The sequence below is a fragment of the Nannobrachium achirus genome (assembly GCF_963921795.1).
Source record: "Nannobrachium achirus genome assembly, chromosome: 5".
Taxonomy (NCBI): Eukaryota; Metazoa; Chordata; class Actinopteri; order Myctophiformes; family Myctophidae; genus Nannobrachium; species Nannobrachium achirus.
The window spans coordinates 35,923,448-35,948,844 of NC_137814.1; the positions used below are offsets into that span (position 1 = coordinate 35,923,448).

Genomic DNA, 25,397 nt, shown 5'->3' on the forward strand with positions numbered 1-25,397 from the left:
ATAGAATCAGTGAATAGCAGCCTAATTAAGAAAACAGTGACGTGAATGAAGAGCCAACAGCACTGGCGGGACACAGGTCTAATGGTACCCCCCCCCCCCCCCTCCCTCCCCCCATGCTGCTGACGATGTGGCTACAATTGTGAGAGTAAAGTTACCATCCTGTTCTTATTTTTGCGGAGAAGGAGAACAAGGGGCTCCTGGTGAACCACGTGCAGGTTCAGTGCTCCTCTGTTTTAAAAACCTCAGCATCCAGTTTTTCTATTAAACTGCCTGGCACTGTCAACCAGCTTGGGAATCTGAACCGGCCTAGCCATGCAGAAATTCTCTGACTAACAATTATATCAGAAACAGGATCTTGGATTACCGTCCCCTGGGAACGGGGCAGTGGGCGTCTGCTCCAATCATTACCGGCCATTCAACAAGGCTCGGCACTGCTCTCCGCTGTTAGCCATTGTCAATTATGCCATCCCTAGTGTAAACTGGCAGAACACAAAACTGAACTGCCAGTTCTGGCAGCAGTGTAACAGGATGACAGCCCCCCCTCCCCACTCTGCCTCCCACATCCCCCCCCCCCCTGCTGCCTCCCCCGGCCTTCCTCCCCTCAAGCTACTTCCAAGCAAAGTAACATTTGGCTTCCGATTTGAGCATGCCTTAGCCGTGAAACTACTAACCTGACCTCTCTTATGTTCTGCTTGTGAGGTTAAGTGGACATGATGGATTAGTATGGGCCCCATCAGGATTCAGTCTGCTCCAGCTCCGGTTTGTTCGGAAAACAACAATTCTATCGGATCTATCGATGTATCTATTACAAATTAGCATGCGATATTGATATTTTGTGAATCATGCAATTATGCGCCACTTGGAGTCTTTGCATTTAGTCTGTGAGTGTGAAGTGATGATGGAGCTGTTGTATGCACACAACTCAGATGATTTTTTCTTTCTGGTGTGCACTAGTCTGAGGGTCTAAGCCTAAGGACTGTGTTGGCTTTAATGTTAAGTACATGTACAGGGGCATTTTATTTACTCATTTGTATATTGTCTAAGCATGCACACATCTTGTGAGGTTGAAACCTGAGCTGTGTGCATAGAGACAGTCCAGGACTGAACCTGTTTAAAGTGAGTGCTGCCTGCTCTGATGGACCCTGTGCTGGGCTGTGACGGGTGACGGTGCGGTACGCTTGAATACACCAGCTCTTTTGTCCTTCACACTCTGCAGCTCTCTGATGGCTCCTCCCCCTCCATGCCCCACTCCTCCCTGCCTTGAGCTGTGATCTGCTGGGGCCTCTTCAGGCTGGGCCGCCGAGACATGGCTGCTTCCTGTAATGTCTGGACCAGACCCATCAAATACCATGTCAGCAGTCAAGGAGGGGAGGAATTTAGAAGGAAATCACTCAGCGTTATTCCTCAAAAGATACAGGTGTACGGGGGAAAAGCCTAATGAAATCATATCAGTTTTGCCTTTAGTGTCTCTTATTATCTCAACTCTTTGGCGGAAAACCTATAAACAATATTACACCCACTGTCTGATTTATAGGTATAGCTTGGAACTGATAAACGTGTCTTTTAGAGTTACAAAACTCTTACCACTAAGAGAAGGAGAAACTATACAGGAGAGTGTGGAGTTCCACAGTGTGGTTCCATGTCACCTGCCTCTGCGGTAATGCAGGACAGGACATTTGGTATAGATTCATCACTGTCCCGCTGTCCGCTTCGACCTCATCTCACGTCACAGCACAGATTAGACACCGATTATCCACTAATTGAAGATCCTCAACCTTGCGGAATGTGGTCTCACTTTTTATTCAGGAGAGAAAAAAAGGTTTCTTGACTCCAGGGGTGTCAACAGGGGGGGGGGGGTAGTAGGACTGAGTTACTAGGGCCCAAGGTGGAGGGGCCTTAATTATTTTATACTTACAGTAAGTGCCGCGCTGTGAGCTTGTAGATCTGCTACTAATGTTTTTAAATAGTGTTTTTTTTTGCAAGTCTCGAATATATCTTTCTAAAAGCGAACATTTGTAACTCAAATTTTGCTTCTGAGGGTCCCTGGAACTAAATATTTTGAGATGGGGGTCCGTGGCCAAATACATATCATTTTGGGGGTCCTTCACATGAAAAGGTTTGAGCACCACTGACATAGAAACATAGGTTTTTCAAAAAACCTTAGAAGGATTTGAAATATTGAGACTTTTCACAATTTTTCAAAAAACAGCATATCTACAAGCTTGCAGCGCTTGTCAATAGTTAAAGTACCCAGGGCCCAGAATTTGGTGTGACACCCCTGCTTGACTCAACAAAGACGATTTGTACCTGGCACTCCTGAGCTTGCTTCCTGTTGAGCCAAGTGATCTGAATTAACAGCAAACTCAAAATGAGAAAAACATAATAATTCATAACTAAATAATGCCCCAGTGAAACAAACAAGTCACAAAACAAAATGTTAATGTCGTGGAATAGGCGACCAAACAGAGTGGAGGTGTTCTGTATATAGAGTTATCTGGAGAGACTGAGCTATCCCCAGATACAGGGTCACCGCATAGTCACTCTCACAGACACACCATCCATCACGTCAGTCTGTGATCTGATGAGTGGATGTATATAGAGTAAGACTGGCGTCTTTAACTCTACCATAGCAGCGATGCGGACAGCCCTGGTGAATGTTTTACTGTGGTATTATTGCCTGCTCCCGTGTGCCTGGCCAAAGGAGGCATTAGGCAACTCAGTGTTTTTCTTGTTGTTGCTTGTTCTAATTTGTTTTCACTTCCTTGATGGGGCTCATACATTTCCCAGCATCACATGAAATTAACGTACTACCATCGAATTTCCGTTAAACTTAATGGTGGCAGGTAGGTGTGTTTTTCCCCCCGACCTATTTTATATGTACAAATACCTGGACTGTTTTTATTTTCTGGTTGGTCTCTTGGGAAAGAGCCTGGCAGCGGTCCAGTTCAGCCTGGCTATAGAGACTGCGTTGTTTGAAGTATTTCACCATAGCTTCGTGCATCCTCTTCTGCAACAAAGAGAGCTAGGGGGAGAGAAGGCAGAGAAAAGGAATTGGTAAAGCAGGAGAGGAAATTAATGGCAGTGTTCAAGAAGAATGATGGAGGGGAATAGAGAAAGCAGTCAATAGCCCATTCTGCAGTACACGGGCCTGACAGGAATTTCACAGTCTCTTGGTTTCTCTGCCCACTCGTGTGCACTCATCAGAATCCAGTCACATCTGGCTGCCAGGATGGGGGGTTAATTTTCTCTAAATGCTTCAGCAGTTTTGTTCTAGCCGAGGCAAACTCTGTGACTGCAAAGCTGATGAGTAAAATATTTCTACTTCACCCAGTTTAACTTTATACCAATCCCCTCAAGACATATTTTACACATACACACGGAGTCATGAACCCCCCACCGAAACCAGAAATTATTCCCAGTCTCTTGGAAAGACATGCTGCTCGCTTTATTATTTGAACACAGTTTCCAAGCAAAGAGGTTTAAATTCTGATAGATGCCATTGCTTTTTTTTCTCTTCTTCTTCTTGTTTCTCTCCCTTCATCTCTCCACTCCTTTCCTACAAAGCTTATCATTGCTTGGCAATGTGTTCCCCGGTGCATAGAAAAACTAAAGCGAATTAGCTCAGCCATCAGCTCCTGGAGGGAAAAGACAATAACAGGAATGCTCTTTATGGTGTACCCCGTTAAAACCCGGGAGCAGCGAGAAACAGCCACATAAACAAGGCAGTGCTTACATGTACAGTAGACATGAGAAGGCTTGCTGGAAGAAGAACATAGTGGCAAGGGCCACTGGAGGCTAAGAATTGATGTAATGCTTCTTTTTCTCATGTATGATACGTAGACAGTGTGTGTGTGTGTGTGTGTGTGTGTGTGTGTGTGTGTGTGTGTGTGTGTGTGTGTGTGTGTGTGTGTGTGTGTGTGTGTGTGTGTGTGTGTGTGTGTGTGTGTGTGTGTGTGTGTGTGCGTGTACTTGTTGCATTCAATGGAGGGACTCAGGATCGGAGGGCTTTAGCAGTGTGGATGTATTTGACGTTCCTTCCCTTTAATGTGACTCACCGGAATAATCGCTTGTAAAAGGGTGTGACCCAAAACACAGCGAGCTAACTGGCTAACATGCAGTATTCTGTCACCTCACATACATGACACATCTGTTTTAATATTCTATCACCTCACATCCATGCATGATACATCCGTTTTAGTGTAGATGCCCTGAGGAAATGTTGACATTCAAACTAATCTGTCCTCCCCCTACTTTTCTTTTTAAATGTTTTAATATTATGTGATTGAGCTATTTATTTTGTGTTGTGAATATCTACAGTTTGATGTTGGATTAATTGAAATGTTTAGCCCAAAGACTGTGTGTATAGACAGAAGAATTAACCCAGGGATTTGTAATTACTTTCCAAAGGGGGGGGGGGGGGGGGAATCTGATATTCATGTATTATAAGTTATGTCATGTATCAGTTAAGTATTTTCTCCAATATAATAATGAGACAAGGCAATTAGCACCTGGTTCTATGATGACTGTGCAGGTAATCAGAAGGTTGAAATTCTTCCGTGCTACAGTCTAAACGGTACAACGATACAACTTTTGCATTACTGACACGTTGCACTAAATGCATGAGTACATTCTTTAATGTATAATGTGTAGCAGCCCTTTTGGGAGCACACGTGGATTCTTTCCATTCAGTATTATATATTTTAGGGAAGTCTGATGTCAAGATAATATTTCAAGGATAGTTTAGAGGTAGCTTTCCTTGGCTCCCTCTGCTGTGCTGAATATCAACCAATTTACAAGCTTTCCAAACGAATTAACACTCTGAACATGATTGGTGTGAGAAGTCATATACTGTAATATTGCTTTTAGCTATCAAATGATTCCAACAAAGCAAATCTGCAAGGCAGCTTCCAAATTATAGGCAAATCAGTTTAAGACAATTGATTTGTGGGAGATAAAAGTGGTGAAATCCAATATCGCTGCCGTTGGGCAGAGATGTCCAAAACCATTACTTTTCAGGTAATAGAAAAGAAACAATGTGTTCCAACAGGGGCGTCAATTGGGTATGGCAGGGGTATGCAGCTGCCATACCCTGGGTCCAGGGGGGAAAATAAAAGTTACTTTTAAATATAAATCCACGAATGTCTCTTTGTCTATCTGTTCTGGTTATTATGTTGTTAAATTACAGTAAAATAACCACAAATGCAAAATTTTACAAAATGGTCACTTTAACAAGGTATTACAATAGACCGTTTGTCAGCCTTCTGATTGGTCCCTGAGACTCCCTGACTGGCCAACCAGAAAAAAACATTCACTTTTTGCTATCGGGGGTGGAGTTTGTGCAGTGGAGAATGTTGCTTCAGCCTTTCAAAAACTGTCCGCAGTGCGCGACACGGAGATCGGCCGGTACGGTGATAGCGACGGCAAGCGTCAAGCGATCTCGCTCATCATAACGAATAAGCTTCAACAAACTAGTTCACATGTACCTTATCAATGGTCTAAGAGTCACGATTGGGTACATATAATTTAAATGGGCAGAATTACAAAAAGCCAGCCTATTATGTGAGGAGAAACATTCTCTCTGTCCTCTTCCTAGTACCCAAGATGCAATGCGCTTCTCTTTCTATCTCTGATCCAGAGGATTAAACTAATTAAAACATTTATTTTTCGGGGGAAAACTACTGTTTTGCTATGTAATTACTGTACCTTTTTCTTCCCTTTTTATTAATATCACGTAGATGTGTTTTTTGTGGTACTTTATATAGCTGTAATGAGGCTATGAAGGGAAAAAAAATCGCATCCACTACCACTATAAAAACAATCTGCCCAGGGTTAATGTCCCATCATAGTAACAGGGCAGAATGGGGCGGGATTTGCAAAAGGGTTTATTATATTCTCCACACTTAATCTCCCCATCTTGACATAATGGCATATTCCCAGGTTCCGCAGGTTAGCTGCACACTGCACAGGTGCAATGCATTATTGTTAATTGTGGCGCGTTTACTAACATGTCAAGTTTAGCTGCACTTGAACAACCCTTCCAGGCTGCCATATCCAGCCCAAGAAACCATAGAAACGGGGGGAAAATAGAATGTACTTCTTAAAATAAATGTATCATGCCTGTTGCTAAGGTATGGCAACATGACTGGTGTCTTGCACGCGCGCGAAGGCGCGCGTTGTTGCCATACCTTAGCTTTTTCTGAACTGACGCCACTGTGTTCCAATGGATCCAAAGTGTTCTTCATTCCCTCTCCCCAAAGCAGCAGACCTACAAGCTCAGAACGTGTCCCATTGTGAATTGTTGTGAGCTTGTAGATAATACATGTATTCACTACCTTTGCGCAACGCTGTCACACAATTAATTATAAAATAACATTAATTCATGAAAAGAAAATATGAAATATGAGATATAAGGTTTTTGACAGACAGTGGCGATATTACATGAAATTAGATTAAGAACACGAGAGTTGCATCTAGATTTCAGAAACATTATTTATAAGCTTGCTATAAAAACTACATTTTAGGTACAAAATACTGTTGGTGAGAAGCTGCTGTTATGAATTTGTGGAGTTGAAACAAACAAAAATGGTGAGGGCTGGATCCGGAGTAAAAGAAAATCAGGCTTTGATCATGAGCGTGGCAAATCCTGTCCACAGGATTTTATTTCTGCATGCATTTCTCACTTGATAACATTCATGCAGTTAGATGAGGAATTGCTCAAGTAAAGGTATTAGTCATTTTGGGAAGATATAATGTGTGTTGCTCAAAGCAAAGGCAGTGTGGTTCCTCCCTGGTGTTATGGCTGTCACGTTTGATTCCATTTCAGCTAAACGGTGTCACTGGCTATAAAGCCGAAAACAGTTCAATGTTGTTGAATTGTCTTTTTCAACTAATCAAGATCCCCGGTTCTATTTTTAACATTGAAAATGCTCCTTTTCTCCCTCTGATCTTGTGCTGTGTTTTAACCATGTATGGGGGGTTGACACATGTGAAATGTTGTAATCTTGTACATCTGAAGTGTTTGAATAAGAATTAATTGCACAGGTCTTTCTACAAGAGATGTAGTGAAGATCAACATCAACAGAAAGATAACGAAGTGTTTCACCTTGGACTACCTTCAGAGGCTGTGCAAATAAAAGGTACAGTATTTACATGTACCATCTACCTCCCTCCATACTCCCCTGGGTGGAGAGACTACATAGCCAGCATTACATTATGTCACATCCATCATCCTCCTCCACTCAAGTTCTCTCATCGTTATTAGTTTGCTGCAGTTACCTCCTCATTGGGTGCCCAACTAAAACTTCAGAAATTACTGCCCATGCGAAGCAGAGCACACCACACCACACCAGAACAGAACAGAACAGAATATAGTTATATAGCAGGGGTCTTCAACATTTTCAGGCCAAGGACCCCTTAGTTGAGAGAGAGAGAGATGAAGCAGGGACCCCCACAACCTTTTCATAGATTCCATAGAGTTTCATCATTTGACACAATGGCACAATCATCAGTGTATTTTGGATTCATGTCAATTTGTGTTTTCAGATATTTAACCACTTGAATACTTAATAAACTTGACCTTTCACTCTGTACTTAGTCTGCTCTTTTTACCCTCTACACCAAACCTCTTTGCCGAAAATAGCCGATCTACAAGCACACAACGCCTCGCAGCTACAGTTCTAGGAATATGGACACTAGGGTTCAAGTTGTTAATATAAAAAGGATTGGTAGTTTTGGAGGACCCCCTATAATAACTCTGAGGACCCCCTAGGGGTCCCGGACCCCCTGTTGTATAGCACACAACCTGTATTTTATAGAATTGGATAAAAGAATAAAAGAGGAATCTTACCTGGGTTTGGAAATGAAAAGATATATCAACACGGTTCTTCTCCTCTAACACACACGCAGCATCTTGTCTGGCTACTAGAAGGGTCCTCTGAAGATCTGTGTACCGGCGCGCCAACACACTATTCTCTGTCAGTGCCATCTTTAGTGCTTCCTATGCACACAAAGAACAACAACAAAAAAGCAACACAAAGTATTGTTTAAAGTGATTGAAATAACATGGCTATTTGGCATAGCATATCATGATGAGAATTATTATGCACTTTAAGCCTATTCTATTTTCCTATTCTATTTTCTATTCTATATATATTTTTTGGAGGGGGGTAGCAATACAGAACCATTCAACTACTGTAAGTATTAGTTTACTAAGTATATACGGTTTAAGTGTAAACTGATGATGATCATAAGCATGACAGAAATGGCTTAGTGTGCTGGGCTGATATGAGGGGTTCCATCATGTTGGTACTGTATGAGTTGAGGCCATAGTAAAGCCTGGCAGAAGCAAGCTGCCACAACTTACAGCAGAATGAATAAGTGCTGAGGCAGCATGATGTACAATATGGCTGTCAGATACATAATGAGTGATCAAATATACAGATCAATGTTTCCATGACTCTACAGCATACATGCCATAATGGAGAGATACAGAGGGAAACATTCTTACATGCTCGAGGGATTTGAGAGTCGATGCAGAAATTGTATAGTAGTAACAGTAACAGCACATTTATGAAGGGAATTTTATTTTCTGACTACAGTATACATTTTGATCTTTTAATGTGGTCATACCAAAAGCATGTTCTGGGCTAAAAGGGAATAAGAGGGAATAAAAGGTAAACAACAGTGGACACTATATATAAGGAAATCAAGCAAATACACGTCCAGTATATGAGGAAGCGTCTCTGCATGTCCCCTTTTCATCTGCACACTGCTTCCCAAAGATTGGATGTGCGGCCAGTGAATATCTCAACTCTACCTGCAGACATAATGAAGTGTGTCTCTGCAGTAAAACAGAACAGCACTAAAGTGATGAGTTTAACCCAGCAGAAAGAGGGGCTGTAAACATGACAAATGCCTGCTATTGATTTCAGGTTTAATTACTCCATGCAGCACTGACAAAGCCCATCTGATGCTGTTGTGAAGTGTAAATGGAACAAATTACACTTCATTGCCCATAAGAAACTGATAGCGTCGGCAGTTTGCATTGTTTACTTTGTCCTCGCCAAACGACAGGCCCTGATCAAATTAACAAATAGGCATGTGTTTGAAAGCAGACGCCTTTGGTGAGGATTTTGGATGGATTAGTGATGGCCAGAGATTGAGTTGGACCAACAGGTCACCTGATTTTGTGTTGATGCACACGATATTCATGTCTTTCTGAAGGCAACTTCAGAGAGTGAACTGATTTGGGCAGGTGTTAAAAAGCGACTAGACAATCTGGTACACATTGCATTAAATGTGACCACAAAAATGCATCATGTATTTACATACAGAAACATACTGTACTGATCTCTATCTCTCACTCGCACGCACATACCGGTATGCATGCACGCACGCACACGCGCACACGCACACGCGCACACACACACACACACACACACACACACACACACACACACACACACACACACACACCCACACACACACACACACACACACACACACACACACACACACACACACACTAACAGTAAAGCTATTAGTAATACAAATAAATTATATCTGACACTCAACAACTGAAGAATGAACATTTCTGGAAAAGGAGGTGGAGTGTTGTAACCTACAGGGGTTTATGGAAGTGTCCTATGCAGTCAGCAATTTTATATGGAATCTTGTATGTGAAATTGTCTGGCCATTCCACTTCATGCACAATGATTTCCGGACAGTTAGTGCATCTTATTATGTTATGCTAATGCAGACATTATATGTGCTTTATATTGAACTCAGTCATCAAAGTAACCAATTTCCCTAGAAGTTAACACTCTCTCTCTCTCTCTCTCTCTCTCGCTCTCTCTCTGATCTTTTTATTTTGGTGAGGCGCATTGTTGTTTCCATTTTATTCTGTCAAGTGAAAAGACTAAACCCCTTTTTGCATGGGTGACTTTTATCTGGCTAATGGGAGTTGTGTCTATGAGGAAGACTTCTAATTCTTAAATTGTCTCACGCCAACAACTTCTTTAAAGTTGCTGCACTTGGATGCATGGCAGCTTAAGCTCCATTGCCTTTTCTTGTTTTGAACTAATGCATTCTTGATCACCGTTTAATGAAACTATATACCACATGGCGATTTCACATTAGATAAGCCATGTGAAACCCCCATCAGCAAAGAAGCTCTGGCTGGGGCTGATAATCCTGCAGATGAAAACCTTACAATAAATAGGGGATTCTATTACAAAGGACCATTTAAATATATGCTGCTTTGTGCACTGGTAAACTGCAATGTTTATACAAGCGAATCTTTGTAAGGTGAATGACTAAAAACAAACAAAAAATATTGCTTTCTTATATTATTGATGGTTGAAGCTTGCACTGAAATTTCTGATTTTAAATCCAGGCCTTCAGGTCACCAAATGGGCCAAGCACCCACCACGCATCATCAAATCTGACCAGAAAAAAAGCCTATAAGAACAGTGAGTTGTCATTTGGGAAAAAGCACTTAAACAAGATTGACCATGGCTTGTAATTTTAATTGCTTGCTGCTCCTTTCTCTTCACAGAAAAACCTGCATTTTCTTCTTAAGAAAAGGATTGTGACCTGTAATTCGGTGACGCTAATCCACAAATAAACAATGAGATTTCTCTCCAGCTTGCCTTTGATTTCACAGTATTTGGCACACACGCACAAAGTACAGCATGACAGTTTCTCCCCTGTCACATTCACAAAGTTGGATGATATTTCAGTCACAGTAACATTGTGGTTACCTTGGTGTCTTCCATTTTCTTTTGTCTTGCTGCTAAATGGGAAGTATGTGTCTTAATGGATTGCTGCGTTCGTTGTTGGTAGTCATTAATATCAGACTGCAAGGTGTTCATTATGAGTGTAGCTGATTGGTTTTCAAATTCCACAGTATCAAGCACATTTCTGAAAGCAGAAAATAAAAGTAAATGCTACAACATTTTCTTAATATTATAAGAAACACAATGACACAAATTATGGAATAATGGAAGAAACTTCCAGGTTCCTGTGACATGACATTGCAGATGAGTACATCATTCGTACTACTGGTAGGCGTTTGTTCCCAGATGTGTTGTTATCATGAAATCTCAAATTGACAATATCGTCGTTGTCGGGCAGAAACCTTGTATCTCCAAGTTTCAAATGTGTATGTTTTTTCGCGAAGTAAAGCCCTGCTTCATCATTCAAGGCCGTCGCACAAAAGCAGTGAAAACATCAGATCTACAAGCACACAACGCCTCGCGGTGCGAGGCGTTGTGTGCTTGTAGATCGGCTGTTTTCACTAGTTTGAATCATTTTTAAAATGATAAATGCAAAACGAACGGTTTTGGACATACAAGGTTTTCACCCGACAACGACGATATATGGATTCTTACTGAAGTTCCTCTATGGTCTCTGGCATTGCTGCAGCAGTTGTTTCCATGTTATCGGAGGCAGCTCTGTACTCTGTGGACCTTTTTGACAGGTCACTGATCCTGCTCAGAGTCTGCTCATATCTCTTTATTGTTGCACTGTGTAGCTCCTGTAGTAAACAAAGAATAGGATTCATGTTAACATATTCTGCGTACCTTGGTTGCACCAAATGTTCACAGCACAAAACAGTTTGCCAAACAACAAAATGACTGACTGGCTTTACACTGAAATATAACAACAAAGAAAAAACGCTATAAAAATGTCCATTATGTACAGGACAAACCTGACTTATCATTGCTTTTGGCAACCCATAGAATTGCCCGATTACCTTGGCAGCAGTCAGCTGGTCAAATTTGAGTCTTTTCTCATTCTCAAGGCTGTCTGAAATAGTCCTGTGCTCAGACTGGATTTTGTGCAATTTCTCTGTCAAAGCCTTGATTTTCTGAAACAAAGAATATGCAATTAAATAAAATTGACATGCCCCTGTTTCTTTTTATCTGACAATACATACTGTACATGTTTTCAAAATACCTAGAAAACAACAAATTCTACATTCCTGTAGTGTTTTTTGTACCTGAGATTTATCATTGTAAAGTTTCCTCAGTGCCCCAGTGTCTGTCTCCAGGTCTTTCATAGCTGATGATACATCTCCAAATTCCTTCTGAAGTTCTTGATTGGTGAGCTCCAAATTGAATTGCTCTTGGTTTAACTCTTCAGTGATCATTGCACATTGACTCTGATGTGAAGAATATTATATGCATACACATATACATCTCTTATAAAGCCATATTATTTTCATTTATATTTATATATGTTGCATTTGTATTGGTTTGATTTATAATGAAATGTTTTGTTTTATTTCTGTGGTGACTCTAATCTAATCTCAGTAGTTTACCTTAAGCATTGCCGCACGTTTCATCTCACCCATCAGCTCCGTTTTCAGGTTTCCTGTCACTTTCTGCAGCATCCGAGCATTTAAGTTTTGATTGATTGATTGATTGAAGAATTTATTAGAAGTTTGCATAGGAAAAGGTAAAGTTTCATGACAGTTCACAGTACAGTTCACTGGTTCAAGGTCAACTAAGAGGATACGCCCTTTAAACTCATATAACATTGAATGACAGACAGATAGAACACAGCACTATGCAGAAGATATCAGAATAACAGTCGTAAAAACACAATGCAAGGGAAGACATGTCACTCTATAGTAACATTCATAAAGTATTTAAAGGAGCTATAGTCAACTTTTTCTTGAAAAACGGATGCTAAAATAAAAATAATAGTCTAACAGACTAGAATGTAAATAAAGTGTCGGTCCGACAATGGCCAAAATGATTATTTTATCATTATTTTACGCTTTTTGTGGTCATTTTTGAATTGAAACACATATTATGAAGCTTATTTTTTTATAAAATATTTTCGAAACATTATTTTTATTTTAGCATCCGTTTTTCAAGAAAAAGTTGACTATAGCTCCTTTAACCACTTAAACCCTATATACTTTGTTGACTGGGGTCCCCCAAGGGTCTATTGGTCCCCTGCTTTTTTCCCTCTAAACCAAGTCTCTTTGGGAAAAATTATCAATCTACAAAACACGACACATTGTGATGCGTGTTGTGAATGTCTATTACAATGCCCATTGTGCCCATAACAGGGATGCTATAGGGTTCAAATGGCTAATAATGTATACAGTTGAGTATACGGTATGTTTGTTTCAACTAACCCTGGCCTTCTGTTCTTCCATGAAGGTGAGCTGCTCTTGCTCCTCTCTCCTGGTCTTGACGGCACCATGCTGGGCTACAACCTGGGTCAGTTCTACTTTGGCCCGGTCCCTCTGCTCTTCATTCCCACAGATCTCTTGAAGCATGGCCTTCTTGTCCATAACATTCTGCCTCACCGTTTCTTCACTGACACAAAAATACAGATGCACGGCGAGTAAATACACAGAAACTATATCCAGCTGATAGAAGACTTTGCTATTTCTGCTCATATCTTGTCTTTGAGAGTGAGTTTTGTTTGAAATTCTGATGTGAGTATTTTGGATTTTGTTTTAAATGACAAGTGAAGATAATGTTAAAGATATACCCATCCATCACCTTTGATAATACTGAATTGTGATATATTTTCAAGATGGAATCATTCTGCCAGAGCAGGAGTTCCATTTTTCACTTGGTTAAGTGGTCTCATTTTCAAAGTGATTCTAACTGTACCTCTTGGAGATTTTCTCCTTGTAGTCTTGGACTTCCCGCTCGTACTCTCTCTGCTCTTCATAGAGGGCCGTTAGTGCTTTGTGTTTGGAATGGCACTCCTCTTGTAAGCGAGAGACCTCTTCCTCAGCATCCAGCATCTAGAAACATGGAACAGTGAGTTAAAGTGTCAATGTATGGAATGGTGACAACAGCAGGGTCCTGATGGCTGACTGGATTCTGTGTCGACTACAGCAGTGGTTCTCAACCTTTTCAGGCCGCAACCCTCAAAACTGGGGGTTTATGGATCACTCACAAGTCAAGTAAAAATTAAAAATGTCCCCCTATATTTAAAAAAAAATATTTTTTTGTAATGCATTTTAAACAAACAAAAACATCTACGAAATTCCATAAATTAAAAAATATATATAATTAAGAATTAGTGAAAATAGCCGATCTACAAGCTCACAACGCAGCGTGAAGTGACGCGTTGTGAGCTTGTAGATCTGCTAATTTCACTTTATTGGGTCCTGGGCAAACGTCTTTTGGATCTTGAGCTAAAAGGTTTGGGAACCACTGATGTACAGTATTATAACAAAACCTCACAGGGGGGAAACTAAATGGTGATGACAGACAGCATTAGTTTGTGTACTGTATACATTGCAATTGCAATATTTTCTAACAAGTATAATAACATTTACTAAACAGTTATCATGATTACTTACAGCTTTGTTAATGTTTTCTTGTAACTTAGTTAGCTTCCCTTTCAACGCTGCTGTCTTTCGGACTTCTCCCTCGATTTCAATATTCAATTTCAAGACCTACAATAAGAAGTCAGAAAGGTGAATTAAACCAGTGCTGTCAGCTGTGTAAAGTGAAGTGAAGCATTGTGTGTGTATTCAAGCATATTGCAGTACACTGTATCAGTTACCCGGTCATTCAGAGATGTCTCGCTCGCCTCCATTTCAGGAATACGCTCTAATATGGCTGCACACAGTTTTTTCTTCTGAGCAGCCAGTTGTTCAGTATCCTTCTTGTTGGTACACTGAACTTCCCAATGTGCCTTCAACTGTTTTAGCTCTTCTCTGGAAAGGAAAAACTAAATAATATCTTCAGTGATTGGCTAACAGTAACTCGCCACAATCAGTATTTTTAGACAAAAAGTATTTATAAGACACATATACATGTATACAAGACATGTCCCACTACCAGTGTATCTGATGTAGCTATGGCATATATGCAACACAGTGAGGATGCTTTTTAATACATTCAAATTATTTTGCTTCTTTAATGGTGATTCAGTTTTGTTTCCATTCAGGAGTAGACCTTTGATACTCACTGTTTTTCAGTCAGCTGATTCCTCATGTCCTTCATTACTAACTCCATTGATCTCCTTTTATAGTCAGCCTTTTGTTCATTCTCTTTTAATTCCTCCTCAGCCAAATTCAGATCCTTGCGTGTTCTCAAGCACATTTCATCAGCCTAAACAAACAGAGAAAACAGGGTCGTATTTCTGCCAGATACTGTACCATTTGTTCTTAGAATTGGATTTTTTTGTACATATCAGTATTGACTTAATAACCACATAACGCAGTGGTCTAATCGTGCCCTGTTAAAAGAAAGTGTTGTGAGTCCCATGGCGATGGCGGTGCATCAGGGAGGCCATCAGCTAAGAGGAGTTAAAACACACATTAATGGTCTTTACCGATCATACAGCGTGTCATAAAACAATCCTGGCTGAGAGAAGTGGAGCTTGAAGGCAGTCAACATAAAATAAAAAAGTTTAGAAAAGTGATGCATTGTTTCAAAGATAACCAACAAATTGTGCACTTTGTGACAAATCAAATGTAGTGCATTAACAACTGCCATATTCCATTATGCTCTGAATTTGTTTGTGTATGGCATATTTATGGTATTTCCAACTGGTGTGTTGACACAATATGCAATTATTCTTTAGCTTAAAGGAGTAGTTCACCCCCAAAATGACTTTTTTTCTCTATTGATTACTCATGCCATGGAGACTTGTCGAATTCCTAAGACAAAAATAAAATAAAAATAGAATAAAAGTACCCATCCAGGGCCATGCATTCGGGTACCCATCCGGAATCAATGGGGGTAGATTTACTATAATCACATTTTTGTCTTAGGAATGCGACAAATATAACAAAAAAAATATTATTGAACTCAAGTCTCCATGGCATGAGTAATCAATAGAAGTTTGATAGAAATAGTCTAAAAAGTGGGGGTGAACTACTCCTTTAAGGCACCAATTTGTGCATGCATCAGATCAAAGCATTAGTATCCTTGTTCTTAGAGCAATTTTATGATGATTGTCTTTTAGTTGTTAAACAGTGTCAGTGAGCAGGTTCAAGTTTTTACATAAATTATGAGTAAAGCAATACATACACAAGTAAGACACCCTAAGGGTGAGAAGGCCTAAAGGGCGAGGTCGTGCACATGTGTGTACACATCCGCCTGAGGGACAGCAGACTGCTGGGCGAGCGCTGGCGCTTTGGCATGGGATCAACTTTGACCCATAAAGATGCACAGACCTGGTTGGTTGTTTAAGTTGGCCAAAATGTGGCCAAAATGTGGCCATATTTTCCCAAATATGTAGATGACTGATGTTTGACATCATGTTTGACGTCATAGACCACATGAGACTGACACAATATGTCCATATATGGGCATTCCCAGATATGGGCTATGTCCATATATGGGCATTCCCAGATAAGGGCTTAATATTGATGACATCAGGGATCTCCATATATGGGCATAAAACAGATTGTATTAGTGTGGTTGCCCTAACGGGGCATCTTCGGGGAATGCCCATACAGGTATGGGCTGGGTAGGGCGTAAAATGTATGCTAATTAGCAAGGCCAGACGGGGCCTCTGGCCGGCCCAGTTGGGGCCCAGTTAGGGCCAGGCCTTAATTTTCTGGCCAGTTGAGAACGCTGAGCTGGTCGAGTCATCACTGTGATGTCAGAATAGGTCAGTGCAAATTTATTCTGTCTTGGCCATTCATTTGCAACATCATTGTGATGTCAGAAAAGCATGAGGTGTGACAGACAGACGGACGGACGGACGGACGGACACGAGCTGGAGGTTTTCATACTAGTAAGACGCCTCAGGGCGACATGCAACCTCGAGGTCGCGCCAATTCTTGGCCATCTGGCCAGTGATGTATATCGGACCAGTTACCCATATATGGAGACCCCTACATGATAGTCAACAATGTTATGTCAAAACATGCCCATATATGGGCATTACCAAATATGGGCCATGGCTTGGCCATCTGGCCAGTGATATATATCGATGACATCAGGGATCTTCATATATGGGCATAATGATTCTGGGGAATACCCATATATGGACTTTTACATCGGTGATGTCACCTGTGATATCACCTGTGATGTCACAGTGACAAGGGAACCAACCAATAGACTGTAAAAATGTGTACTGACTGACTACAGTCGCAATAAATATTCTGTGCATACCCCTCATTTGATTGCTAGTTTATCAGTCTGTCTGTCTTTAACAATTAGTTTGTTTTATTAGCAATTGAGGGAAAGATACTGTAGAATGGATACTGTATGCTGTATCCATTCTACAGTATCTTTTTCCCTCATTGCTGTATGTACATTACTACCATTGCATAAGCTTCAAACCCATGTAAACAGCACAGAGATGGTTTCCCAGGAGAGTGCATCAGTTCCCTTTCTCACCAAATTATTATTCTAGCGTCTACATGGTTGTGATAATATAATTTAATTTTAAAATTAGCCAGTGTGAGACACTGTTATACAATGTGGTTAGTTATGATACAGGAAACAGGATAGGTGGGCACTAGGGACATCTGGGCGATAGTGATATTTTTCATGGTTAAAACATTTGAATAAAAAATGTTAACCACTTAAAGCTCTATATTCTGAAACTAATTGTTACTATATAGACTGTTTGTTCAGTAACAGGAGTTCCCCCATCTCCCCAGCTCTTCAATAAACAGGAAAAAGAAATTCCGATGGACAATTTCAGACAATCATGAGCGAGTACCCATCAGCTTAAATTTTACAGTGTTCCAGTTCCGATTTAGTCACTTATTTATCCTGTATCCTGTATGAATTTGCTCCCCCGATTGGATAAAATTAGTGCCTCGACCTGAAACATTTTTTTACTTTATTTTTGTTTACTATATGAGACAGGGAGATCTCTGTTATTGAACAAACACTCTATCAAGAGTCTTCAATGTTTTTCAGGCCAAGGACCCCTTTGCTGAGAGAGAGACAAAGCAGGGACCCCCACCACTATACTACTGCTTGTATAAAATTTTCACCAAATGCATTCGGCGAAAATAACGCATTGTGAGCTTGTAGATCTGCTATCTGCTGTGAATGTTCCGCCCAGAATAGGGATGCTAGAGTTCAAGTGGTTAATATTGTAGTCCTATCACACAAAGACCTGTAATATCCTTGAGGACCCCCTAGGGGTCACGGACCCCCTGTTGAAGACCCCTGCTCTATTAATGATTAGTAGAGCTATTTAACACTTATTTGAATAAAAACAATATAACTTACCCTACCATTAAGTGTTAGGAAGCAATCTATCTAATATAAATGGGTTTTATTGACTGCTAGTTTTGTCGTCACCTTTTAGGGGCAACACATTCCCTGTAAATTCAAGTAGTGTTTCAAAGTAATCTCTCCCAACAGGGAACACACACTCACACTCATTAAAGGAGTAGTTCACCCCCAAAATGACTTTTTTTTCTATTGATTAGTCACCCCGCATGGAGACTTGAGTTCAATAATATTTTTTTGTATTTGTCGCATTCCTACGCCCATTCATTCTGGATGGGGACCCAAATGCATGGCCCTGGATGGGGACCCAACTAAGGCCCTGGAAGGGGACCCCAAATGCATTTGGGTCAGAATCAATGGGGTAAATTTAGGGCCAAGGGTCAAGTAAATTCACCTCCATTGATTCTGACCCAAACGTATTTGGGTCCCCATCCGGGGCCATGTATTTGAGTCCCCTTTCAGGGCCATGCATTTGGGTCCCCATTCAAAATCATTGGGGGGAAATTTACTATAATCAACTTTTTGTTTTAGGAATGCGACAAATACAAAAAAATATCATTTAACTCAAGTCTCCATGGCATGAGTAATCAATAGGAAAAAGTCATTTTGGGGGTGAACTACTCCTTTAACACACATTTCTTATCAATAGAGTTGTACCTCTTTTTGGGCAGTGCTCATTTGGTTCATGGCCTCAATCTCCAGCTCAAGCTTTTCCTTAACAACAGGACCATGTTTTTTTACAAAGCTGATGTCCTCATGTAAGCGCTGGTTCAGAAGCTCCAGATGTTCCACTTTCTCCTGCACTTGCTCAAGCTTCTCTTTTCTCAGTTTTAGGTGCCACTTTAGCTCCGTGATGTCTCTGGTGCAAGCCTCATGCTCTAAAAAAAAAGACAAGGATATATGAATATATATGAATTATAACATTTTTTGAATATCGTCGTTGTCGGGTGGAAACATCGTATGTCCAAAACTGTTAGTTTTGTATTTATCGTTTTAAAAATGATCTAAACTAGTGAAACATAGCTGATCGCGAGGCGTTGTGTGCTTGTAGATCAGCTATTTTCACTAGTTTTGTGCAATAGTCTTGTGTGATGAACCAGGGCTTTACTTAGCGGAAAAACATACAAATGTGAAACTTGGAGATAAGAGGTTTCTGCCCGACAGTGACAATATATTTACCCATAGAAAAATAACAGGGAAGTTATAATACTTTTTTTTTATTTTTTTTTTAAAGATTGACAGGAAATGGGGGGAGAGGCGGAGAGTGACATGCAACAAAGGTCATCCGGATCGGGAATCGAACTGGCGACCCCGTCAGGCATCAATGCCTATGTGGTATGCGCCTGGACCAGTAGGCCAGCAGGCGCCCCAGGAAGTTATTAATACTGTGCAAAACACAGAAGAGCTGTTTGGAGCAGGTGACCTTTTTGGACTACAAGAGGGTACTCCTGTTGCTTCCACAACGAAAAACGGTCAACTTGACTCCCCAAAGCTCTCTTGGTTCTCTTCTCCCTTTGAAGAGCCTCCTCTGCATCCTGGCGATCAGCCTCCAGACGCTCAATCAGATACAGAACTTCCACCAGTACATCTGTTGTCTCCTTCCGTAGCGGGGGCAATGGACCGCTTTCTGTGGGAGAGATTGCCAACATGAACATTCTATCACTTTGTGTTTTTGTATGATCAAATCATAAATAAACTAAAAGATGTTTTGTACAACTATTTTAGAAATATCTACCAGTAAGACGCCTAAGGGTGAAAAGCGACCTCGCAATATGGGGTTAATATTAATGGGCATAAAAGGGATTCTGTTAGTGTGGTTACCCTAACAGGGCATCATCTGGGAATCAGCTCCATATATGGAGATCTAGATGATGATCCAGTCGTCTCCATGTATGGATATCCAGGTTTTGATCATTGATGAGATAATGTCACAACAATGTGATGTAACAATGTCAACAAACAGGCCAGCAGTTATATTGAGACATTACTCACGTATGGACAAGATGTGACGGTTTTCATAGTTAGCTGCTACCCATGGTCGCAACAACTTCAAGGTATATGAGAAATCATATTTATACATGTGTGCATGGTGAGTTCTGTCCATGTACATTAAATATGTTATTTCACCTCTTGTACTGAGTCCAATGCCTTCGATGAACAACTCTGTAGTCACAAGGGATTTGATATCGGAGTCATGGGACTGAAATCTGGTTTAAGAAAGAAAAGGAACCTCAGATATGGATCTTATTCATATTGTAATGAAGATTAGAAAAAACTAAAAGGAGGTGAAACTTCACCTTAAATGTTTGCGGTATTGCTGTTTCTCATGTGGCTGTGGCTGAAGATTTCCAGACTAGTGGAAAACAAAAGGGAGCAAACGCTGAGCACAACATACATATTTTCCAGGGAGATTAGCTTATTACACTGACCGAAACTTACATATAACATATATTATGAATTAACCACTTGAGCTCTATTTCAAATAATAGTGAAACTAATTTGTACTTTTGAATACTTGAGTATTTACTTAAGTATATGTCCACCACTGATCACATCTGACACCAGCGGTTTACCTGTTGACACCAATTATCCACCTTGCTCTTCAGCTCTTGGATGTGGCAAATAGCTTTGTTGACACATGGCGAGGGGGTGTTAACCAAGGCACATCTGCGACGTCTACCGGGGCAGACGGCTTGAAGATCTTCTTGATCTTGGGAGATACAGAACACTGACAACTGAATTTCAAATAAAGTATATCACTTGGAGATATTTATTTTCAGGGATGTAATCCAACAGTTTACAGTCCCTTCGGTATGGTAGAGTAAATAAAGTATATATATATATCTCCATACAGTAACTCACCAAATCAGACTCAAATCAAAAAGAAAAATACCGAGTTTTAAATAATGACTACACCTTTTTTGTTAAATATTATGGTTAACTTAATTTAATATGACGCTCACTGAAGATTTTCCTTCCCTTTCTTTGAAATCCTTCACAATATTGGAGGTATCAGTGAGAGAGTAGAATCTCAATCAACTATTTTGAGAATCCTGAAGCAAACCCAAGGGCAATATTCTTTGTGGTGAAAGGACGCCATCTGGCTGCAAAACGACAAGGAACACACCACCAGACTAGATGCCATTCATGCCTGCTTTGGACAGTTAGGAAATGTTGAATAAAATAAAATAATGTGTTTTCCAATTCTATTTTCATACGATCAGAGAACGCAAAGTCTTCTAATGTGTAACATTTGTCAAATCTACAAAATCATATCATGTCATATGTGTATTGTATTTAAGTCATTACATTGTGGGTGGTGGACTTTTTTGAGCCTTTATTTCACAGATACAGGCTGGAGAGACAGGAAGGAGAGAAAGAGAGTGAGAAGGTAGTGGAGTTACATACAGAAAATGGTTTGCCATCAATCAAACCAGCCCCAGGGACTTGATGTTGGTGCCAATGTGGTACACGCCCGTCCCTAACCATTTGGCTATCTGGTTGCCCATGTCATATTTAATTTCATCATATGATGTATGATGCGTTTCATGTCATTCCATTAACTCCTCATGCACAGACAACATGCATGAATGCTACTATGTCACACCTCTGCAAGATGCATAATAACAGTGCTGGCAGTATGAAGCTGACAGTAGGCAGCTAGGCCTAGTTGATATTGACACCAAAATGTCAACGAGATACAAAATCTCTTGTGTTCTGCGATGTTTCAGGACATAGTGTCATGATCACAGCCTCTGTCTGTGTACAGTGCGCCCATGTGAATGTTTGCCTCTGCCTCTGCCCCTCCCTTGCCCTGTATGCCATCTAGAGTTCTTAAATTCTGCCTAAACCCGAACCTAACCGACCCGGCCCGACGTTTTTGCGCCGGGCCGGGCCTAAAGTGTATGATAATTAGCCGGGCTGGGCCTTAACTTTCAGGCCCGTCGGGCAGGTTGGTCAATCAGGGAAGCTGGGGGTCCTGCAGACCTGCACACAGACAGATACAGACATTCAGCGGTGCTCCTACATAAGGGCGTCACAAGGGGGGGAAAGTGGGACTGAGTTACCAGGGCCCAAGGCGGAGAGGCCTTAATTATATTATACTTTAGCTATTGAAAAATAGCAGATATACAAGCTCACAGCACCTCACTCTGTGCCGCGCTGCAAGCTTGTAGATCTGCTATTTTTGAAAAGTCGTGAAAATGTATGCAAATCTTTGAATATGTATTTTTTAAGCGAACATTTGTAACTATAATTTTGCTTCTGGGGGGTCCCTGGAACTAATTATTTTGAGATGGGGGTCCACGGCCAAATACTTATCATTTTGGGGGTCCTTCACATGGAAAGGTTTGAGCACCACTGACATAGAAACATAGGTTTTTCAAAAAACCATAAGGATTTGAAATATATACAGACTTGCACAAATGTTCAGGATTTTAAAAAAATAGCATCTACAAGCTCGCAGCACGGCACTTGGTGCCGCGCTGTGAGCTTGTATATCTGCTATTTTTCAATAGTTAAAGCACTAAATGTGAGTGGATACTTGTACCCAGGGCCCAGAATTTGGTGCGACACCCTGCTCCTACATCGTATGTATGTCCTTACGTATGTCCGTCCGTGTCTGTATGTCTATATATCCGTATGTCCTGCAGCTTGGCATTGGACAGGCTTCGCAGGACGTTTTGAGCATGTATATAAAGGCAGTGCTCACTTCACACTGGGTGTGATTTTTCAAGTTCTCAGAAACAATATTGGTCCGGTAAATTTGCCACTCGGCACTGCACAGTCATACAGTAGAACACGACATGCCAAGTTGGTGGCTGTTCGGTCGATATACCCAAATTATGCCTGAGACAGACAGACAAACAGACAGCTAGGTTTGGTGAATTAATAGATCTTGTAAAAGTTGAGTAAAACATTTTGAGTCCACTGATATAGATAGGCTATGTGAAGAATTTGTTTGTGTCTGTGTTGAGTAAAAACTGCTATTGCGAAAGGGCCTTTCTGTGTGGAATTTGTATGTTCTCCCCCTGTCTCCTAGGGTAGATACCCTCACAAAAACATGCAGTAATCCTGGTCTCTATAATGCCTCCCCCTGGCCAGCCGGGGCGCCTGATGGAGGGGAATGGAACTGGTTGGAATAATGTGTTCCTTCCACGTGCTACGTCCAACCGGGGAAGCTCCCCCTGTCAAGTGATAAGAAGCGGCTTGCTCACTCCTCATGCACTGAAGGAAGCATGAGTTCAGTTCGGGACTCTTCCCAGGTTGTCAGAGGGAGAGCAGAGCCCAATTACAGGCAATTGGCACTGGTTGAAAAATGGGTTACAAAATCATGGGATAAAAATGTAAATCATTAAAAAAAATGCCATTGCAATTATGAGATATAATTGTCAGACAATATAAAATGCCAAACAATTATGTATGTAGAAAGAAAAAGAGAAAGAGTACAGAATAAAGTGCCTTGTGCAGTTCTCTGTTCAGCTGACAGAGATATAAGGCATACGTTTTATATGAATCTTATTATCCATGGCTGGTATCAATTATAAAACAATTATAGCAATATTAACCATGCAGACCAAACCCATGAGGATCTGATATAGGATATAGTCTGTCTGGTGCAAATTATTGGATGATCATACTTAAAGCATTTATTTTGTTTATTCCGATCCAAGCAGATGGTTTAATAACACACACACACACACACACACACACACACACACACACACACACACGCGCACACACACACACACACACACACACACACACACACACACACACACACACACACACACACACACACACACACACACACACACACACACACAAACAAAAAACATATACACTCAAGTTGACACAACACAAACCTTGCAGATCATGTTCTTCTCTTGAAGGGAATCTAAGGGGTTCAACTTCAGGCATTGTGGTAACAATGCTCAATCAATCACCAGTCTGCACCTCTGCTGTGGTCCCAACACAGCCTGGCAGCCTAGAAATAGAGAATTGGAATTCATTGTTCATTGTTTAACATTATTGCAACCACACAACAATCTGAAATAAGAAAACATTTGAATAATTATGTTGTGTGTTGTTGGCTAAACTTACAAAAACTGCTTCCCACGTTCTGGATGCTGTGAGCTAAGTTTGCGTTAAATTGTCAATGAAACTTTAATGAGTTGTGGTCGTTGTCATGGTAGAAAGTGAAAGCAAAAAAGTTGCTGCTGCTATCAACTTACTTGTAAAATGCCCCCAAGGTGTTATTATCCTTTTATCCGATAGCCAATTTTCTGGCCGAAGTTATAGCCTGCCCTAGGCCTATACCCACTGAAAAGTTTGCCCCAAATAAAGCAAAAGTGGCATCGATGTCGGTGACGCGACTGTTAACACGGAGTTAACGTGCTGTCAATCTCCACTCAGCATATGCTGCGGTTGCTTAGCAACAAGCAGGTTCAGAGTGAAAGTCGGGGCTGCATTCAAGACTAATGACTAGTAGAGAACAGTAAATTCACTTCTGTTCAGCAGCACGGGTGAACCTTTGTCACTGTGCTTTGCACAATTAACTTTGACACATTATATTCAAGACCTACCAATAGTGTGTTCAGATAGGAAGTAGTCGGGGTTTAGTCTACATAGCCTACTACACAAATGACAGAAGCATAAAGTAGGCCTACTCCACAGATTAAATGACCCAATCAGCAACCAAAGGGCAAAAAAGGCATGGCATATGGGAGTTTTAACTAGCAGACCATGGACAGTTTTAAACGAAATCTTAGAATTTTTATTTCTCTTTTTTTGTGTTATAATTGATTGTCCTTTTCCTTATTGTTTTTAAATGTTTTTTTATCTGTGAAGCCATTGAGCTGCACTTACTGCATGAAATGTGCTATAGTCTATAAATAGGCCTACAGTTTGTTTGTTTGTTTGTTTGTTTGATTGATTGATTGTTTGTTTGTTTGATTGATTGATTGATTGATTGATTGTATCTGAACTGTAGGCTACTGTCTGTAGGCCTACTATTCCTATGCAAACTTCTATTAAAGTATTCATTCAATCAATCAATCAATCAATCAATCAATCAATCAATCAAACAAACCTAATTGAATTCTAGCTAATTGGAGAGTTTCTCACAGAAAATTAAAAGTGATTGATCTTTCAATAAATAGGCTTTACTGTAATATAACATAGGTTGCCACTATTTCAAATCCAGAC

General features: G+C 40.6%; 1 protein-coding gene across 1 annotated transcript; it reads right to left on the reverse strand.

Annotated features, from left to right (window-relative positions):
- Nucleotides 1-1,111: 1,111 nt before the first annotated feature.
- ccdc178 (coiled-coil domain containing 178) lies at nt 1,112-24,110 on the reverse strand (the record flags this gene model as incomplete). The annotated part of the gene is given in 18 exon segments (XM_080725752.1): nt 1,112-1,237; nt 1,240-1,326; nt 2,888-3,022; nt 7,847-7,996; nt 10,761-10,920; nt 11,391-11,536; nt 11,756-11,869; nt 12,002-12,163; nt 13,151-13,334; nt 13,638-13,774; nt 14,545-14,698; nt 14,953-15,095; nt 18,849-19,069; nt 19,615-19,818; nt 20,319-20,398; nt 20,489-20,544; nt 20,765-20,901; nt 24,056-24,110. Coding segments are annotated over 18 exon segments (2,451 nt in total).
- Nucleotides 24,111-25,397: the final 1,287 nt, after the last annotated feature.